Source organism: Penicillium angulare (assembly GCF_028827245.1).
Source record: "Penicillium angulare strain IBT 27051 chromosome Unknown utg000002l_segment0_segment0, whole genome shotgun sequence".
Classification (NCBI taxonomy): Eukaryota; Fungi; Ascomycota; class Eurotiomycetes; order Eurotiales; family Aspergillaceae; genus Penicillium; species Penicillium angulare.
The window spans coordinates 824,187-842,446 of NW_026623161.1; the positions used below are offsets into that span (position 1 = coordinate 824,187).

General features: G+C 46.6%; 8 protein-coding genes across 8 annotated transcripts; 2 read left to right on the plus strand and 6 right to left on the minus strand.

Moving 5' to 3' along the window:
* Nucleotides 1-1,732: 1,732 nt before the first annotated feature.
* On the plus strand, nt 1,733-4,231 carry N7478_001770 (serine/threonine/tyrosine protein kinase MPS1; the record flags this gene model as incomplete). The annotated part of the gene is made up of 1 exon (XM_056917984.1): nt 1,733-4,231. One exon carries the CDS (start codon nt 1,733-1,735, stop codon nt 4,229-4,231), a length of 2,499 nt encoding a protein of 832 aa, XP_056783595.1.
* A 790-nt stretch (nt 4,232-5,021) lies between these two features.
* On the minus strand, nt 5,022-6,131 carry N7478_001771 (rRNA-processing protein NSA2; the record flags this gene model as incomplete). Its single annotated transcript, XM_056917985.1, has 6 exons — nt 5,022-5,037; nt 5,104-5,130; nt 5,189-5,374; nt 5,438-5,980; nt 6,046-6,056; nt 6,129-6,131. The coding sequence occupies 6 exons, from the start codon at nt 6,129-6,131 to the stop codon at nt 5,022-5,024; spliced, it is 786 nt and encodes a 261-aa protein (XP_056783596.1).
* A 442-nt stretch (nt 6,132-6,573) lies between these two features.
* Nucleotides 6,574-7,338, plus strand: N7478_001772 (mitochondrial 54S ribosomal protein bL21m; the record flags this gene model as incomplete). Its single annotated transcript, XM_056917986.1, has 1 exon — nt 6,574-7,338. The coding sequence occupies one exon, from the start codon at nt 6,574-6,576 to the stop codon at nt 7,336-7,338; it is 765 nt and encodes a 254-aa protein (XP_056783597.1).
* Nucleotides 7,339-7,669: 331 nt separating this feature from the next.
* N7478_001773 (uncharacterized protein) lies at nt 7,670-9,040 on the minus strand (the record flags this gene model as incomplete). Its single annotated transcript, XM_056917987.1, has 4 exons — nt 7,670-8,138; nt 8,208-8,584; nt 8,675-8,782; nt 8,870-9,040. The coding sequence occupies 4 exons, from the start codon at nt 9,038-9,040 to the stop codon at nt 7,670-7,672; spliced, it is 1,125 nt and encodes a 374-aa protein (XP_056783598.1).
* A 962-nt stretch (nt 9,041-10,002) lies between these two features.
* N7478_001774 (putative C6 transcription factor (OTam)) lies at nt 10,003-12,183 on the minus strand (the record flags this gene model as incomplete). The annotated part of the gene is made up of 2 exons (XM_056917988.1): nt 10,003-11,734; nt 11,810-12,183. 2 exons carry the CDS (start codon nt 12,181-12,183, stop codon nt 10,003-10,005), a joined length of 2,106 nt encoding a protein of 701 aa, XP_056783599.1.
* Nucleotides 12,184-13,853: 1,670 nt separating this feature from the next.
* On the minus strand, nt 13,854-14,530 carry N7478_001775 (DNA-directed RNA polymerase II subunit RPB4; the record flags this gene model as incomplete). The annotated part of the gene is made up of 3 exons (XM_056917989.1): nt 13,854-13,981; nt 14,132-14,259; nt 14,340-14,530. 3 exons carry the CDS (start codon nt 14,528-14,530, stop codon nt 13,854-13,856), a joined length of 447 nt encoding a protein of 148 aa, XP_056783600.1.
* A 393-nt stretch (nt 14,531-14,923) lies between these two features.
* On the minus strand, nt 14,924-16,583 carry trm5 (tRNA (guanine) methyltransferase; the record flags this gene model as incomplete). Its single annotated transcript, XM_056917990.1, has 4 exons — nt 14,924-15,918; nt 15,974-16,051; nt 16,116-16,217; nt 16,295-16,583. The coding sequence occupies 4 exons, from the start codon at nt 16,581-16,583 to the stop codon at nt 14,924-14,926; spliced, it is 1,464 nt and encodes a 487-aa protein (XP_056783601.1).
* Nucleotides 16,584-16,847: 264 nt separating this feature from the next.
* On the minus strand, nt 16,848-17,762 carry N7478_001777 (aromatic alcohol reductase; the record flags this gene model as incomplete). The annotated part of the gene is made up of 1 exon (XM_056917991.1): nt 16,848-17,762. The coding sequence occupies one exon, from the start codon at nt 17,760-17,762 to the stop codon at nt 16,848-16,850; it is 915 nt and encodes a 304-aa protein (XP_056783602.1).
* Nucleotides 17,763-18,260: the final 498 nt, after the last annotated feature.

The window sequence follows — 18,260 nt, forward strand, 5'->3', positions numbered from 1 at the left end:
CTCATAACGCTAGAATGATCTCCAACTACACTACCTTGTCGACCTTGTTCAGCTTCCGAGATTCCACTGCTAAGGTAGATGTCGCTTTTATTACGACTAACAAGACATGCTCCGACGAGTTCGGGATGACAATCAATGTTACCGACAAAAATGTGCAGGTCCCGGAGTGGGTGACTTGGTCTGGTGATGATTACACCAATAATACATGTGCGGTGGTGGAATCTTCAAGTCCGGACCCTTGTCAGGTTCATATTGAAAATGCTAGTTTTGCTAGTATGGAGGCTTCTTGGCATAGTCAACTATGTACCACGGTCATTATTTATAGACCAGACGATTGCCCGGCGGATAAAAAGAGCGCTGCGCAACAGGTGGTCGTTGCTGGCGTGACCTGCTTCCTAGCTGTAGTTGGAGCATCGAGGTTTTTTCTTGTGTAACTAATTTTTTTTTTCTGTGATGAGATACGCTAAAGTTAAAGTTTGAGTTGTCATTCAAGTTGGATTTGCATTGTATAACCTCTTGAGGTGTAGGTAGAAATTATGCAACTTCATTCTTGCAAGGTTCTAGTTAATAAGTCCTATTGGTTCATCGCCGGACTCCGTCTGAATCAAACGATGTTTTAATGTCTATTGTTTATTCTTCCTGTGGTCTATTGGACTAGTACTAAGACAAGTCATGACATTCTTCAAAGTAAACGAAGACGAATGTAGTTAACATTTACGGAAGGCCGAGATGGCATCCTGGCAGCCCGGGCGGCCTAGTCGTATGATTTTTCCTTCTGGTGGAGGAAGCCATTAAGTGACACAATTTACTCTGTAAAAATACTTTCTACATAGATAATCGTATTTTGCTCCCCGTTGAGGCGCTATTGCTTTTTCTTGCAGTTGCCCGCTCCAGATATGTTGAGTTGAATCTTCAAATCGATTGATGGGACTATGGGGCGGTGGGAACACCTTGAAGCTGTCGCGGTTTTTGGAAATCCCCGACACCGCATCCTACACTTATATACCACCATGATATGGATTCTTGTACACATGGGCTTATTTAAATTCTTTAGAGCGCTGTGGGGATTTTAGGTCATAAATTGGAACTTTCTGATTGAACCTGGAATACAGCCCTGGAGTGTACGTCACTGGCATGATGTTATGCAGATTTGTAACGGTAGTATATATACACATAGAACGTGAAGATGTCTACGGAATTGCCAGTGGTTCAAGCCTCGGAAAACCAAAACCTCAAAGAATCGAAAGGAATGCAACCTCACAATTTGGCTCGCCAGTAATTTAATTAGTTAGTAGTCTACCAATATTGAAGCTAGATAAAGTATATGGTTATGCAAGAAATAACTTTGGATAGCCATGAGAGCGAAGATTGTACATTAGAAGGGTTTAATTGCATTGGCTGGTTGGCCGACTACCTTGGTTCATTCCTCAACGTTAATGCCAGAATAGGCTTGGCCAATCACTCATGAGAAGAGACCATGGAGCTGGAACTGTCGTAGATTATGCTACTAGCGATGCTGGCATAGTTCATTCCGACATTCTTTGTTGTGGCTATTGCCATGACAACCGCACAAACACGTGACCTATCCAGCGCGCCCGCGATCCATGGAACATCAGATTAATTGGATCTTTCCCCCGTCGAGAACAACAAACATCCGACATTCAATATTCGACATCTTCGGGTCGCCGAGGGCTGCATTGATTGCCGACTTCAATGTAGTGCGCTAGTCGCCATGGCCTCTCCGAATTCCCTTTCTTCCGCATACAACAGCGGCTTGTACCAGCCACCATCCCGACCGACGTCCCGATCTACAGTTTCACGTTCGGAGTCCAGAAGGGTCTCCCCAGCCCTCCAGCATGCGACTTCCAAAACATCATTGTCGCGCCACTACTCTGCCGGTGACAGCTCCGACGAAGAGGTTCCCGAACCAAAATTCAGCGCGTCTGTAAAGGCACTTTTGCATGGCGATGGGTTAGGATCATCACCACATCTGCAGAAGGGACATGCAGCATATGAACGAAGAGCTGCCGCGTTGGGATCAAGACAGCCAAGCCATTCGCCAAGGAACTCTTCACCACACGATAATTCCAGTGGCAGCCCAGCACCACGAGTTGTTCGTATTCATGCATCTCGATTTTCCCGTGAGGGCTCTCCACTATCGACTAGCCAAGGTGCGGGATCAGAAGTTCATGATCGTGCCAGTGACTTCATCACACCTGCACCCCGACCGCGCACTGTTCGGATCCATGCATCTCGTAGTCAGGAGCAATCCCCGTCGTCAATGTCGCCGTCTCTTAATCGTTCGTCGGAAAGGCAATCGGGTGATGAGTACGGCAGTGCTGAGCGGTCTGATAGCGACCGGAAATCACGCTATGAGGAGTCACGCTACGAGGATGATCCCGCCTCCCGTATTGGACCCTCTTCAGTCTTACGTGGTCGCAATTTAGATGAATTCGGTCCGCAGAGCTCCTTGCGCGTTAAACGGGTTGGTCGATTGACTGGCACATTTCTCAACGGTCCCGCGCGACGAGGAGTATTGCGCCGACAGAGCGAAGAAAACAACGAAGAAAACTACCTCTTACATGATGGCGCTGGAGAGAATGGAGACGCTGTTTATGATAACATGGAGCCCGAACTCCGCGACAGCGCGAAGCCATCTTCACCTAAAGTATCTTGGGCGGATCCAAGCCCACCACATGAAAGTGAATGGCGCCGCTCCAACGAACCTGCACCTACAGCAAGGGACGAAGGCCCTTTCTCGAGATCTTCTTCACCCAAATCTTATGGATCCCAATCAAAGTCAACGCCGGCATCATCGGATCAAGGCTCTGGCTCAAGAGAACAAAGAGAACAACCTGCTTTCAAGGTTCCCTCGCTACCTCCTCTTCTACCTTCAACAAGAGACCAGGAGAACGAACCACCTCCGACTTTCAAACGAACGAAGCCACAGGGCTTGGGTGTGTTGGATAAACCCGACAAGTTGTCATCAATGTACGGCACCGATCAAAAAGAATCTGCCAAAACTCCAGTTGGAGACTCACCGCGAAAAATGCTTGCTACCAGAAGTAATAACACACCTCATCGACCCGCTCCCCCACCACCGAAGATGTCGGTTCTTGAGACTGCCACCGCAACTGGTGGAGCATCCACGTCTCAGTCCCGAAAAAAGCGAACCCAAGTATCTATCAACCACAAACATTTTACTCGACTAGACTGTATCGGCCGCGGTGGTAGCTCTCGTGTATATCGAGTTATGGCAGAGAACTACAAAATATTTGCATTAAAACGAGTTAACCTTGAAGATGTCGACCCTGTTACCCTGACTGGATATAAGGGTGAAATCGATTTACTGAAGAAGTTGGAAAATGTCGATCGTGTGGTGCGCCTATTCGATTTCGAACTTAATTCTGACAAGCATTGCCTTAGCGTCCTCATGGAAATCGGTGAATCTGATCTTGAGAAGATTCTGACATACCGTCTCAACGCTGAAGATGCCGTCTTCGACATCAACTTCACCCGTTATTACTGGAAAGAGATGCTTGAATGTGTACAGGCTGTCCATAATTTTAACATTGTTCATTCCGATCTCAAGCCGGCCAACTTCCTTCTGGTCTCTGGCCGGTTGAAACTCATTGACTTTGGCATTGCTAATGCCATCCAAGACAACACTGTGAATGTTCACCGAGAACAGCAAGTTGGAACGCCAAATTACATGTCTCCCGAGGCCTTGGTAGACTCCAATGCATCCCTCGGATTACCTGCAAGTGTTGGTAAGATTATGAAGCTGGGAAAGCCAAGTGATGTATGGAGCTTGGGTTGTATCTTGTATAAAATGGTGTATGGTCAGCCGCCTTTTGCCAAAATCGCCAAATACTACGAGCGCATCATGGCAATTCCCAACCCCCGTGTACAAATCGACTTCCCTACTCATGGGATCGGTGGTGTTCCCGTGCCCCCTGGATTGATTCGAACTTTGAAACGATGTCTTCAGCGTGATCAAACCCTCCGCCCAACAATTGAAGAAATGCTCGGCCCCCGAGATCCATTCTTACACCCCGATGCCCAGCTTGAGGGTGCCGTCCCTGTTACCCAAGACATGCTTGGTCGCATCCTTGCCAATGTTGTGAATCACTGCCGAGCGCGCGGTGTTCCCAGGGAGGAAGAACTTGCTGTATGGCCTGCTGGATTCTTTGCCAAGATTAAAGCAGCATTGGAAGAAGAAAATTCCTGACACCATTGACTGGTTATCATTTCCTTTGTTTTCATATTCCACTCTCTTTTATTTGCGTTTCAGAACGACTTGATGACTGGTGTTGAATGGTGTTCTTGTGTCTTTGTTCTTTTCAAACAGCCTAGGTGGCTTATCTGACTGAAATTTACGCTACCAATAATTGCGTTTCTATCCTTTTCTTTTTATTTTCGCATTGGTCTTTCACCCTTGTACCCACTCCAGTTAAGCGATTCAGCGAAGCCTGTGGATTTCACTTCTGTATATCATTTTCTCGGACCACATTTTTATCATTGCATTGGAATGACAAGCCAGGTTGGCAGACTTGTTTGGAGATCTGCCATTGGCGCTATATTTGGTTATGACTTTAATTGAAATAGTCGATTTGGATTCGACTTTTCATTCGATATAGTAGGCTTACTTAGTAGGGAGTAGTCCGCCAATTAGCCCTTGCGCAATTCGTGTAAAAAGCAGAGCGTTTTCTCTCCGGTTGAAAATGGAAGTCTTAGTAAAGCCGAAGATTCATCGTAGTATATTTGTTCAATTGCTTTAGTAAATCGGATCTACCTAAATGCATTGAACATGAAGTATGCAATGTACTTTTCGTTCAAAGACTAGTTATTAAGAAAAAATGCGCCAAAACACCGAATGAACAGCATGGTCTACATCAACCGTATGAAACCATAAAAACCAAACAAAGTCGTGTCTAGGACACGTTGGTATCGAAGACAGACTGTCGTCTGCCGGAGGTGATGAACAAAGGAATGGCGGTCATGCGGTAAGAGCGAACATCTTAGACGAGCAGAACACTAGATGCATTGTTAGTATATTGATCATAACCACACTTGTAGAAAGAAATAGAGGGAAAGTCTTACGCATTGACACAGCCATCGTTCTCGGGACTTTTGTAAAAATGTCAGTATACATCGAATAATTCATCCAGCGAATGAATCAACTTACACATTCGTGATCTGAGCCCATTTACCCCAAACAACCTTACCGGTGGTGGTGACGAGACCCAGTTCAGAAACGTTAACCTCAACAATTGTACCCTTGGTCAACACACCAAGCTGAGTATATAGGGGGTTGGAAGGGTTCTTCTTGACGGAAAGAATGGGCAACTGAACAGTAACACCAAGCTCGGGGCTGAAAAATATCCACAGTTAGCATCAAACACCACTTCCATCCGCAGGTGAAAAAGTAACATACTGAGTGACATTGGCCTTCTTATAACGCAGACCCATAGGGCGAATGAATCGCTCATACTTGACAGGTCGGCGAGTGAAGTCATTTCCAACAAAAGTAGGCTTGGTAATCATTCGCTTCCACGACTTCTTGTGTGTCTTCTTTCCGGTGTTGACAACCTTGAACATCTCTTCCTCACTAATACCCTTAACCTTAGGCAAAGGCACAGCAAACTTAGCAGCCTTCTCAGACCGCTTATCCTTAATGGCACTCGACAATGCCTTAGCATTTGTAGCCTGCGACCGATCAAGCAAGTACTGAGGCAGAGGAGTCTTAGATGGCTCATCATCAGCAGCAGATTTGACGTTCTTCTCTTCCTGGGCCTTGATGCGTTTCTTCATCTGGATCTTCTCCTTATGGCGCTTCTGCTGGTAGAGCTTGGCTCTCAGACCACGGAGGTTCTGCGCATCGTAAGAGGCCTTGTGGCCCTCACGAGCGGTACGCTTGCGGGCACGCTCATCATGGTCGAGTCGTTTACCGTGCTGCTTTTGCCAGCGCTCGATGTACCTAGGAAATTGTTAGATTGGGTGCGTTTTTTTTTATCGGGTGGTTGGTGGTGGGGAGGTACGGACTCGTTCTGAGGCTGTTGGTGGAAATTTTTCGTTAGTCAAGTTCTTCAATTAATTTGATGTGTTAGATGGAATGTGGGACGTACCATGGTGAATGCTGAGTGAGTACAGACAGCGGGGTGTTATGAGATGGGTTGGCCTGCAAGATCTAATCGCAGCGAAAAAAGTTGATTCGGCGGCAAAGATAGCGATGCACGTGACTTTCTTATCGACGCTGGATGAAAACACAAGTTATAAGATGCGTATTAGTGCACGAAGCCTTGTAAAAATTTCAAACGAACAGTAATAGATTTATAGAAATAACTCCATAGAGAATCTCTACGGAGTTCTATTAATCTAAATCATCTCAATAAGTCCAAAATCTATACCCAGTAGTGATTCCATCAAATTCACGTGACTATACGGCGATCGAAGCGGCCACAAGCGCAGCATCTGATTTTCTCGAAACAGAAAGCCGCTCCAGCATCCCAAACCACCAAGTCTTCAATTCCTCCCGCAAAACGTCCTATCCCAGGGAAGGAACCTAACAAAATGTTCTCCCGCTCAGTACTCCGGAGCTTCACCTCCGATATACGCCTAACAGCACCATCATCAATTGCCTCACCATTCACGCAACGCGCATGCCTGCACCAAACCGCCTTGCTCCGATCTCAACAACAACCACCCCAATCCTCATCCACTTCTTCAACTTCAACCCCCGACTCCCCCCTGTCCGCAATCCCACGCGCACAATCATCCATCCCAGATACCCAGTCCCAAAACACACCCCAGTCTCAACTACGCGATGACATCCCCGTCGAAAAACAGCCACTGCCACCAACATTCACTTCACCAGTTGAAGTCTCCAAGACACTGATGGAGCAACTTCCCCATCTTGCCGGCCAAAAACCACACTACGTTGTTGCCGAACTTCACGCTAGACCCTTCCTCTTAACAGAGGGTGATCATGTCCGTTTGCCTTTCCTTATGCCTAAGGTGAAGACTGGTGACATTTTGCGCTTTAATCGTGCTTCGGCGGTTGGTTCGCGCGATTTTACACTTAAGGGGTCCCCGCATGTTGATGAGAGATTGTTTGAGTGTCGGGTTCGTGTTGTTGGGGTTGAGTCTGAGCCTTTGCGGATTAAGGAGAAGACTAAGCGGAGACAGAGACATACCAAGACTGCTAAGAGTAAGCATCGGTATACTATTATGCGTGTTATGGATGTGAAGGTTAAGAGTCCTGAGCAGCTTTTGAAGGAGGGCGCTGTTGTTGTTGAGGATAAGGGGGATTCTCCTCAGGTTGAGACTCGGTCATAATTTGATCAGGTTATTTGTCGGAACGTGAAGGCGAGCACGAATGCGATTCGTTCTGGTTCCATTCCGATTGAATGATGCGCTTAGCATATTGTACAGATAGATGGAATTTGGCTCATCCTTTGTATGCATTGTATTCTATATCAATATCTTTCTTCTTGAGGTTTCTTAATTTGTACTACAGTATTACTATTACATGAGGATGATAAAAGTGCTTCGGAAGGAGTGTATTTGTCTTAATTGAATAAATCAATAAATCCCGTATATATGTCTTATTCGTAAATCATAATCATAGCGTTTGGAAAGAAGTATAGTATGTACATAGATAGGTAGCTTATGCAAAAGACGAAGGTCTCGGTTCTGATATCCCAATCTTCCCAGCCTGGAAATCTTGCGAAATATGACTCCCAACCGTCCCCTGCGACGAAGGTCGATCATTTTCAACTCCGACTTGGCTCCTTCGGACTTCCTGCCAGGCTTCCCTCTCATCGCGAGCAGGCAAATCAGCAAGCCCAAGGATATTTTCCTCATCTGCTTCAGCTTGGGAAGTTCGACAAGCAAGCGGAGTCTGCTTCGGAAATTCAGACATGCCACTACCTCTATTCCTGGTACTTTTCCTTGAAGCACCGTACAACCATCTAAAAAATGGTCGTAGAGTAGGCAGACAGGCACAGATAATCCCAACAGACTGTTCAATAGAAGACCATGTTGCCGGCTCGATATTCTTATAAGTACCATATCCTAGATTCTCATAATCGAAGCTCGTGACTCGGAGGATAGATACGATGACGACACTAGGTAATCTATTAGTATAAGATCACGATGACGACCAATACATTGTACGGGTGAACCGAGGGGGTGAAATATCTTACAAAGCCCCCAAAAGAAAGATCCCAGTTAATATAATCTTCTGCCGTAAAGTAGTCTGTAATCTCCAGGCCATCGGATAAGGAAGACAAAGAATCAAAATATAAATGATAACATTTGCAACTCCGCTCCAGCGCCCAAATGCACCGATATTAATACAATGTCCTTCGTAATCGGGGTTCCAGAGCTTAGCAATAGGCCAACACTGAAATATAGTGACGAGTGTATTTGCGAGCCAGTAGGCTATCACTATGAAGCCTGATATCCAGAGTGTCCATCTGAATCCTTGGACAACACCGAAGATCCGATAGTATAGGAGGAGGAGCGAGGCTTTGGTGAAGACTGCGTTGAGGAAGTAGATCAGTTGGAGGGCGAGGAAGACCTATATATAATGTTTTGATTAGAATGGTGGTTTCAGGAATATAGACACAGGTAGGTATATGAATTGGGTATCACTGTCATGTGTGCTTACCTTTCCAAAGCCTTGAACCTTTTCGGGAGGCAGATAATAGCTATCAGGTCCGTAATAATCAAGGAGTATTTGAGCCCATTTCAAAGCTACCATAGCCCAGTTCAGAATCTGTAATAAAAAATTAGTCAATAAATTTCTTCCTCATACAAATTCCTGAGTAACGATGATTTATGTAGATGTAGAACCTGAACTCACCAACGCAATCACAATAGTATGATCATCCCACCACAACCCAGCTCTCGAAACATGTCTCGCAGTCAACCTCAAAATAACAGCCAACGTAGCAGGAACAATAGTACTTATTGTTCCTACATAGATATGCCAAGTAATATCATCACTAGAAGACGGGGTAGTACTAGATTCCATCCCGAGGTGCTAGTGCCAGTGCCGAACTTTGTCCGGTAGGCTAGATGTCGATGCCGATGCCGATGTCGATCATGCACGATGGGATCCACATCTTTATATACAATGTATGATTTTTTATTTACGCTAAATTTAGCTGGGGTAAACGGTTATACTAAATCTTGAAAATGGAAAGGAAATATTTAGATCGGATCCAAGATTTGTATATTATGCTTGCTAAGCCTCCTTGTGCCGGTGCCGAGTGTTCTCTCGGCCGGACCAGTCCGGATGGTGCCGTCATTTTTTGTATGCGGTATAAGGTTCGGCTTGCCGCTGTCGGGCGCCTCCGGGATTTTCTTTGGTAGTGATGAGGCTGAGTAGATATCTGAAGGCGTATAGAGTGCGTCTTCATGGGTAAATGGTAATTTGGGTTGTTTGGGTACCTCGGCATGAGATTAGATCGTCATTAAGATGGATTGCTTGGTGGTGCTTAGATCTTAGATCTACTATCTACTGGAAGATTTCGGGAGTGGTGACGAGAACACTGAAATGAAATTTGGTACATTGTAGTATGCTTGTTTAAAAGTCGGTCGAGAGTATCTAATAATAGTAAGAAGAATAGGAAGTTGAATGTGTTCAATAGTCGTAATTCATTTCATAATTCGATCTAGGGAGCAAAGCCTGGCTCCGTCTATACAGTAATCCTAATCCATCCAATCCATCCAATCCAATCCAAATTCATTGCCAGAGTAAATTCCAGCAGGGTAGTAATAGTCCATAAATCAAATCAAAAAGAAGCGTGGCATAGATACATAACGCCAAGCTAAAAGGCCATTCAAGTGCTTCATGTAAAGAATTTCCTTTCCATAACGCCAGGGATATTTCGCGATTGTTAACAAGAGATGTGAGATGATGAGGTGATGTGTCGCGATGAGGTGGGGGTATATTTCGAGGTTGAGGGTGAGAGTGAGGTGCGGGTAAAGGATTTAAAGAGGTGGCATGGACATATCATGATCGTCAATGTCACTAACCGATGTAGCTGGGGAAGCAAGACCAGAGATAACAGATGACGATGCGCCAGTTCCGCCGAGAGCGTCGGGATCGCCCATGGCCTCGTCATAGGATCCAGGCATATTAGGGAAGCGAGTGGTGGTTTGTTTCGATGAAGCGATTAGCTCATCGATACTCGGCTTCTCCGGGACGTGCTTGTCAAGTGTCGTTGCGTTGTCGAGACTCTCGAGAGCAAAGCCCATGAACTCGGCGTTCTTGTGACTGACACTGAGTGTCCATCTGTACTCGCATAGACGGACGCGGTAGAAGTCCGATTCCTCGTTAGTGGGGGCAGTGATGCGCAGCAGCATGCCGAATGATCCGATAAGAGAGAAATTAGTTCGTGCTGAAGCGGGCCAGAAAGAGCGCAGGTGAGCGGGGCGGAGACGGTTGACGAAGTCCATTGCGGAAATGAGGCGAGTCTTTGCTGCTGAGCGACAGATATGAGCGAGGTAGGAGTCTGTGCCGTCTGTAGCGAGGGAGCGGACGATGCAACGGTGCAAGGTGATTTCGGTAGCGAAGTATGCGAGATGCAATGCTCCGTTTCGCGCATGCTCATCTGTGATAGTCTCGACTAGCTCGCCGCTGGAGGACTCCATCTTCAAGGAGTTTGGGAGGGATGAAAACCATTCCTTTAGACGGATTTGGGCTGGCTTGGCTTTTTCCAGAATGATTCGTGTGCGTTGGTTCCCGGCGGCGTTGAAGTCCTCTGAGGCCTGTAGGGTGTAGAATCGGTCGAGAATATCGGACAAGATGGTTGTCAATGCTACCATATGGCAGAAGAGTAAAGGGCCGTGGCCAACAGCTGCTTCGTCGTGTGCTGAGGCAGTGCCGGACAGGAAGGCATCTGAGAAGTCCTGCTCCACGAGATCCTTGACAGTCCAGTTGAAGGCGAAGATATGCGAGGGGCGACCATGGACCAGTGCGGACCACTTATCCTGCATGTACAAAGCCCATGCGAGACGTTTGCGTAGACCCTTCTCCCACGTCTTCATCCGCCAGGTTGAGCAGTCCTGATGTAGACCGAGCTCAAAACCAGCAGTCACAAGTTGACCGTTCAGAGACGACGTTGCTAGTGTTGACTTCTGAGTCAATAGCAAGCCAGCTTGAATGGTAGAGATACTGGGGAAAGGCAATGAGTCAAGGAGCAGTTTTAACGCTGTGCTCTCCAATCGAGCTGCATCAGGTCTTCTCTGCGAAGAAGCACCGACATCCACAAACTTCAATGTCAACACATATACAGCAGCAAGCAGTAGAGGTGATAATTGGCGACGTTCACGGTATGATTGACGGAATGCATCTTCAATCAGAATAGGAAAGGAGGGATGAACATGGTCAAAGAACTTTTCAATCAAGGTTGAGCCATACGGAGCAACCAGGCTCTCAATGGCATCTAGTGAGACGGCCTGCGAATCACCAACGGGAACAGTGTTAACCACTCGCATGAATGTACAATCATCCGCACATCTCCGAATTCGGGATGAAGAGACAGAGAACTCGTCATATTCGTCTAGGGGCAGAAACTCCAATAGTGCCGGCTCCAACTCAGTGGTCATACCAATATGTTGAGTAGTCTGGTTAAAGAAGCCTGGGCGAATCATGGCGTGACTATGTCCCGGACGAGGGACTTCCTCTGTAGCAGAAGGTGTTGATTGAACCGTCGACGGTCTGCAGAATGAGTCAGTCCAAGTCATTTCTTGTGGATCCACTTCCTGAATGCAATTGGGAAGCCATAATACATACCGCTTAGCTGAAGCTGATTCAACGTCTGGTACCGAGTTCGAGAGCTTCCTCTTTTTGGTTGGAGCTTCCGCTTCGGCCGTTAAGGTGAAGGTACAATCTTGACGATGGAAGTCACACGAATAACACTTGTTCACCAATTCGTTCATGGCGCAACGACTCTTTCTACGGAGACAAGCGTCACAACTTGATCCATTCCGACCCAGCGATCGGGGTAGTGTCGAGTTGACCGAGATCGGCGATGGGGAGAGGTTGGGTGTGGAAGTTGTTGGCTGGGGTCGACGACGTAGATCGGGTGAATGGTGAGGTTGGGTATAGGGCGAGGAGGTAGTCGTGCCAGCCGTTGACGAAGGCTGGATGGTAATGACAGTAGCCATTAGGGAGGAAAGTGGGCAATGCAGGTCAAGATAAAGGAAGGGAAAAAGCGGGCGGTAGTCAAGTAGATAGTAGATAGTAATCAGAGATAGATAATTGTTCAACTCAAGGGCCAAGTCCGGGGGGGGGGCCCCACGAATCTCCAGAAAATTGAAGATCCGATATATTTTCTTTTTTTTTTCCTTCTAAAGATATGAATTATTTGAGCCTAAGATTGTCATCATTAGCCATGTAATTCGTTGGTCGTCCACATATGGGGAGATAAGGGAAAACGTACAGAGATAGAGATAACCTTGTGCTTATCAGGAGATTCTCTCGCAACAATAAAACGAGAGAAGAAGAGACTTATCTCCGATGATCAACTATATAGCTCTGGAGCTAATAAGCCTAATATCAGGAAATTTAATTCAAACAAAAAAGAAAGAATTCTTATATCAGGTTGTTGATTAAGGTGACGATCGTGCTAGACACTGCAACAGGATTAAATGCCGGATGGTTCGCTCCGTCATTCCTGGACTGATCCGGTTCAAAACGTATTGAAGATCCAACAAGCCTAGCGATGAGAAAAAAGAGAAAGAAGGGGGGGATATAGGGAACATGATGACATCGATATAGAGGGCATCCGTATGGACGAGCTCCCGAGCGTGCCAGACGATCGCCTTTTTGCTCTCGTAACAGAATGTCGCCTCGATGCCAATTATGCCTTTGAAATTGTCAACTCTGATAAGACCCCGGGTCCTGATTGGCTTGACCGGACGAGCCTCCATCCTTATTACGTACTGTTAAATCCTCCTTGCTCAGCTATTTTTGCCCCCTTATGATACATAGAGTAGAACTATAATTGGAGGGAATTGACTATGGGAGAACTACGTGACAATTACCTGGTCAAAAAAATATACAACATTTAAGAAGCTAAGGACTCCCTGACGAGCTATCGTGCCCGTTTCATCCCCGTTCATCCCCGTTCTGTCCCGAATCACTGGCTACGAATAATATTGCTTATTCATAAGCAATGACTGACCCCCGACCAATCAGAAGCCCATGATAACAGTCATATAAAGGAGCCAATCACATCCCACGATGAAGTGTGGGGTTGCAGGGAAGATCCCAAACAGGCAAGAAGCGAACGGAGCACAACCACGGCTAACGGGCTGCGACTAACTGCCTTGATGACTGTTGATGAGTTTAACTGGTGACGCCCCACAAAAAACACCAAACGGAGATGGCAAAACGATCCCCGGACATGTGAGGTCTTCCTCTAAAAGACTAACCCGGTGGCAACCCCAGACCTCCACAGCGTACACTATACTGCAGTACCCTGAAGGATGGAAAAACTCGGAAGATCACTTCGGAAATATCGGACTTTGCTTGCAATGGCTATACAATAAGCATTTTTCTTTCTTCTATGTATGGGTGTAAGCTATGCTCTCGATCCCGGAAAATCCCCTAAAAAACGCCCAACGCCTTGCTGGTAACCTAACCCCATCGTCACCCAAATTTCAGTTTGCTGCTCTTCTCTTTTGGTAATCCCGTTAGAGGCGGTCAACTCTCCTCCGGCTCTTACCTAACAGTAAACCCAATGCAATCAATTTCACTTCCCCCCAGCTGCCTCGGTACGAAGCACACTATTTCCCTTCAAATATTCCCTTTACCCAACTCGTTTTGTCACTGCTTACTCGGTGAAGTTACGCAGCTTGGTGAGCTCATCAAGTAACTCTTGCAAGTCACTGTCGGAGATTTTATTTTGGAGACTGGGGATAAGAGACTTGGCTTCCTCCGCATTGTCACAGCACAGACTTCCTATGAAACAATAGTCTGGTCAGTTTGAGTTTGAGGGATATGCATATAAATAGTAGGTAGCATGTGATATCAAAGTGCCCAGGTGGCAGAGGGAAATGAATGGCAAGAATTCTCGTATCATGATATCTTGTCACTGTTGTTTATACTCACCAAGTTGTGACCGCTCAAACATCTCCAACTCCGTATGCGAATTCAATAATCGCTCCACAGCCTTAATATTCTCTTCATCCTTGAACCGCGCAAACACATCCAGATAGAGAAGCGTCTTGGTTAAATTCCTACACAGAACACAAATCAGACCCCATCATTAATGTCTTTCTCTTTCTTTCTGGTCCGAGTTCCAGCTCATCATACATACTCTGGCTCCTCGTACTTGTTTCCCCCGCGTCGCTTATTCTCAAGCACTTTGTGGATAACGAGTCGCGCTTCGGATAGTGAGAGGGTGTGAGTGTGCTGGTCGGCGCCCAGCTTCAATGTGGATGCAGCCTCTAATTCGCCTTGAGGCACGGCACGCTGCCGGTATGTAGCTGGGGGCAGCTGGACGCTCATATCGATGGTGAGAGCTGTGGATGGAGAGCTCGAGAACTCAATTAGTTGAATATGGTGTCGAGGAGGTCGATGATCGCGCGGGGCCGGCCGGGAGATGTGAGGTGCGGGCGTTGAAGCTATACGTCCTTGGACAGCTGAAACGCGATGAAACTGCAGATTTCCCGCCGGCAGAACAAGGCGGTGTATCATTCCACCGCTAATCATTCCTAATTATGGGAGTATACAGTAGCCCGGATTAGGACGCATCTTATCTCTAATTTTGTAGACAAGGAATTTTATTTTATTTTAATGAAAGGTCTATTTGCTTGGTGAGTAGGGTATCGATTGACTATTTGATCTATCTCCATTTTTACATCACTGAACGCCTCATAATATGCATCTATCTGTCCAACTCTATACTTTTCGGAAGGCAACTTCTCCCGGTAGACGGAAACTAGCGCAGAACATTTGCTTGTTGGGGCTGACCAGGCGGACATTGTGAATAGCCAACTCGATAGCAGAGTTTCCACTTCCTCCAGCTCGGTCTTCGGGAGTAATAGTATATCCAATACGCTCAGACACTCGCTGGCAGATATCAACGTGGTCATCTACCTCGTTCTCAGAGTGGCCCGAGAAACAGTAAACGTGAACCATAGGAAGGGCCTGAGAAGTATAGGGCGCGAAGAGCGATTCATGTCCCGCATAGACACCCTGGAAAGCGTCAAGGAATTCAATAGCATTGGCAGGCAGGTTCATCACGTAGTGGTCGAAAATAGTCGGACGGGTATACGTTTCACTAGGCACTGGAGGAGCTGGAGGAGCAGCAGGAGCTGAACTCTGAGGCTCCGTAGCTTTGCGCTTGCTGTCTCCTCGTCGCTTAGTCTTAGGAAAGATGTTGACAGTGACGGGTTCCGATTGGAGAAGATCCTTCGCGGAGGATTTGATAAATTCCCGACCGTCCTGGTTAAAAGCAGTGACAAAGTCCTGTACCCTGTTTCGCGGAATGGCATCTTGCATCACTTCATAACCGTGTGGGTTCAGGTCATTAGCCCATACGAAAATCTTTCGTTTACCAGCTGGAACAGCGAATGGACCAACGCCAGCCATGACGTCGCAGACCATTTGGCCGGCCTGGAACTTCTCGACTAGTCGACGGTGCTCGGTTTCGAGACGGCTATTCCAGTATACGCGCGCATAGTCGAAGTGGAATTCACAATCTTGTTCATGTTGGATAACGTTCAGATCGTTTTCACCGGCGAGGATTTCGAAGGGGAATGTACGGAACTCGCTGTGCGAGCCAACATCTTCGAGCTTGTTGATCACGGTGCGGATACTGGAGTTCTTGTCTTTAAGGATCTGCGCAATGAGGTATTTATATGGGTAGAATTGTTCGCGGAGGTTGAGATGCGCTGGTTCAGTTAGTATGGCGTCTGTCGCATTTGGTACTGTTGGGCAGAAACCTACCAACGTGCCCCACTTGTGTGAATCCCTGAGGAATTTCCAGCGTGTCGTCCTCTGGTAGAATAGAACTGATAATATCGGCTGACAATAGCAGTTAGAACCGATACCAACTCAATAAAAAGTAAATATGTATGTCATGCCATACCATAGGACCAATAGTCATATTCCAAATCCACCTCATAAGATGTAACAGCAGCAGTTCCCTTCTCCGTAAGCTCGGTAATAATAGGCGACCAAGTAGTCTTGTCTAAGCGCATCAAACAGCATTAGCATCGCCCATCCAACCCAGCGACAGTTCCGCAGCTCTCGATCGCATTCACACACCATCAGCCTTCATGTCTTCCCGCAACAAAAGCGCCCTAAAAACCCCATCCTTATCCGTAACCTGGCGCACATTGCTAAGTCGCGGTACAGTCAGCAGATCATGACTCTTGAATAGAGCCGCACGCACGACCGAAATGTCTTTATCCTTGAAGACCTTCGCGGCGGCGAGTGGTACGGTCTTGCGGAAGAAGGACCGGTCGAGCGTGCGCATTGCGCGATTGACGGGTGGGCGGAACATGGCGGGGAGCTCGCGGGAGGACTGCGAGCGTGTGTCGTTGACAGACTCCATTGAAAGGAGGCGAGTGGCCTGTGCACAAGTTGAGATTGACCTCGAGGTTGGCGGCGTGTTGGAAAATGTGTCAAGCGTTGATAGTGGATTAGATTCCTTATCGGGCACGTGAGGTGCGGCAGCTTTTTGGTGGATGATGATTGGTTGGAAGAGAGAATGAAGTATAAAATCAAATATGAGGAAATGTAGTTTGAAAATGAGATTCTGGAGTTGTGTAATGAGTAAAATGATAACTAGGAGTAAGCATAAACCGTAACACAAATTTTACAACAAGCCTTCCACTATTCTTCTCAAATGACCTTCCTTAAGCTGCTCAATAGCCAACAACTCATTATCCAAATGACTTGAAAAATCACACCCATAATCCTCCGTCCAAGACCCAACAATACAAAAACCCAAAGTCGCCCCATCTGCATCTCCCCCAGATCCCTTATCCCACTCCTCAAGACTTTCCCGCCTAAGTTCCTCAGTATCCTTACTAACAACCTCCCACTCAACCCCATCCTTCTCCTTAGCATATCCAATCAACTCATTCTGCGTAACAACCGCCGACTGAACATAAACAACACGATTCACAGTCTCATCCTGATTCTCAATAACACCCAACACAGCCTTCGCCACATCCACCAACAGAGTCGTACTAAATCTCACATCACCCCCATTATACAATGTAGCGGCATGTCGCGACAAATCCAGAATAATCCCAGCTTCAAGACACCAATCCAAGAACAAGCCATTGGCAATACCCGTAAATGTGAAGTGGGGGTTATCATGACTCTTCGAAAGAAGATATTTTTGCGTTGCGACTTTTGGTGCGCAGACGGGGAGCTCCATTGCTAGTGGATTTTGGGAGTCCATGCCGAATTCTGCGGGGATGAATCGCTTTACGCCTGCGGAGACGGAGGCGTCGATGAGAGGATTCTGAGCACCGATTGCTGATGTGGCGAGGCAGGATATGACTACCTCGGGGTTGGTTTGTTGGAGTGCATTTTTTAGGGACTGGGTGGATGTGAAATCGACTTCTTTGAGGATGAGGTTGCGGTGTTTTGGGAGCTTTAAGGAATTGCCGCCAATTCTGGAGAGGGCCGTGACGTTGTAGTTTGCTTGTAGGAGGGCGCTTAGGATGGGGATGCCAAGGTTTCCTGTCGCGCCAGCCAGAGCAACATGTTTGGAGGTCATATTTGCTTGCAACTGATAGGATTGGATGAAGCCAAGATAAGATGGAGTGATGGATGGATATGGTTGACGCTAATGCCATAGAATGATAGTTTTAAAAGCAAACAGATAGGGATAGCTGTCAATTATATCAATGCATTTATAAAGCTCCATTGGTTCATATTTATGAGGACGCGAGGATAGTTACCTCTAAAATGGTTGGTTTATCAAGCATTAATCAGCGGAGTTGATCCTTCTGCTAGTTTTAATAATAATCAAGTTGAAAAGTCGCCGAGATTATGGGAATATTCGGGGTAATGAACAAAACATTTTAATAGGTAACCTGGATGAGGAAATGGTTTGATAATTTAAATGAAGGGGACAAATATCTATTTTTATTCAAGTTTCAACTCTTTACGCACTGTCTCTCATGCAAGTTTCGCTCGCTCCGCACACTGAAGCGGGATTGAATGATCCTCGTCGAATAACTCCCGACCAAAGGTCTCCATACTCATCCAGCCA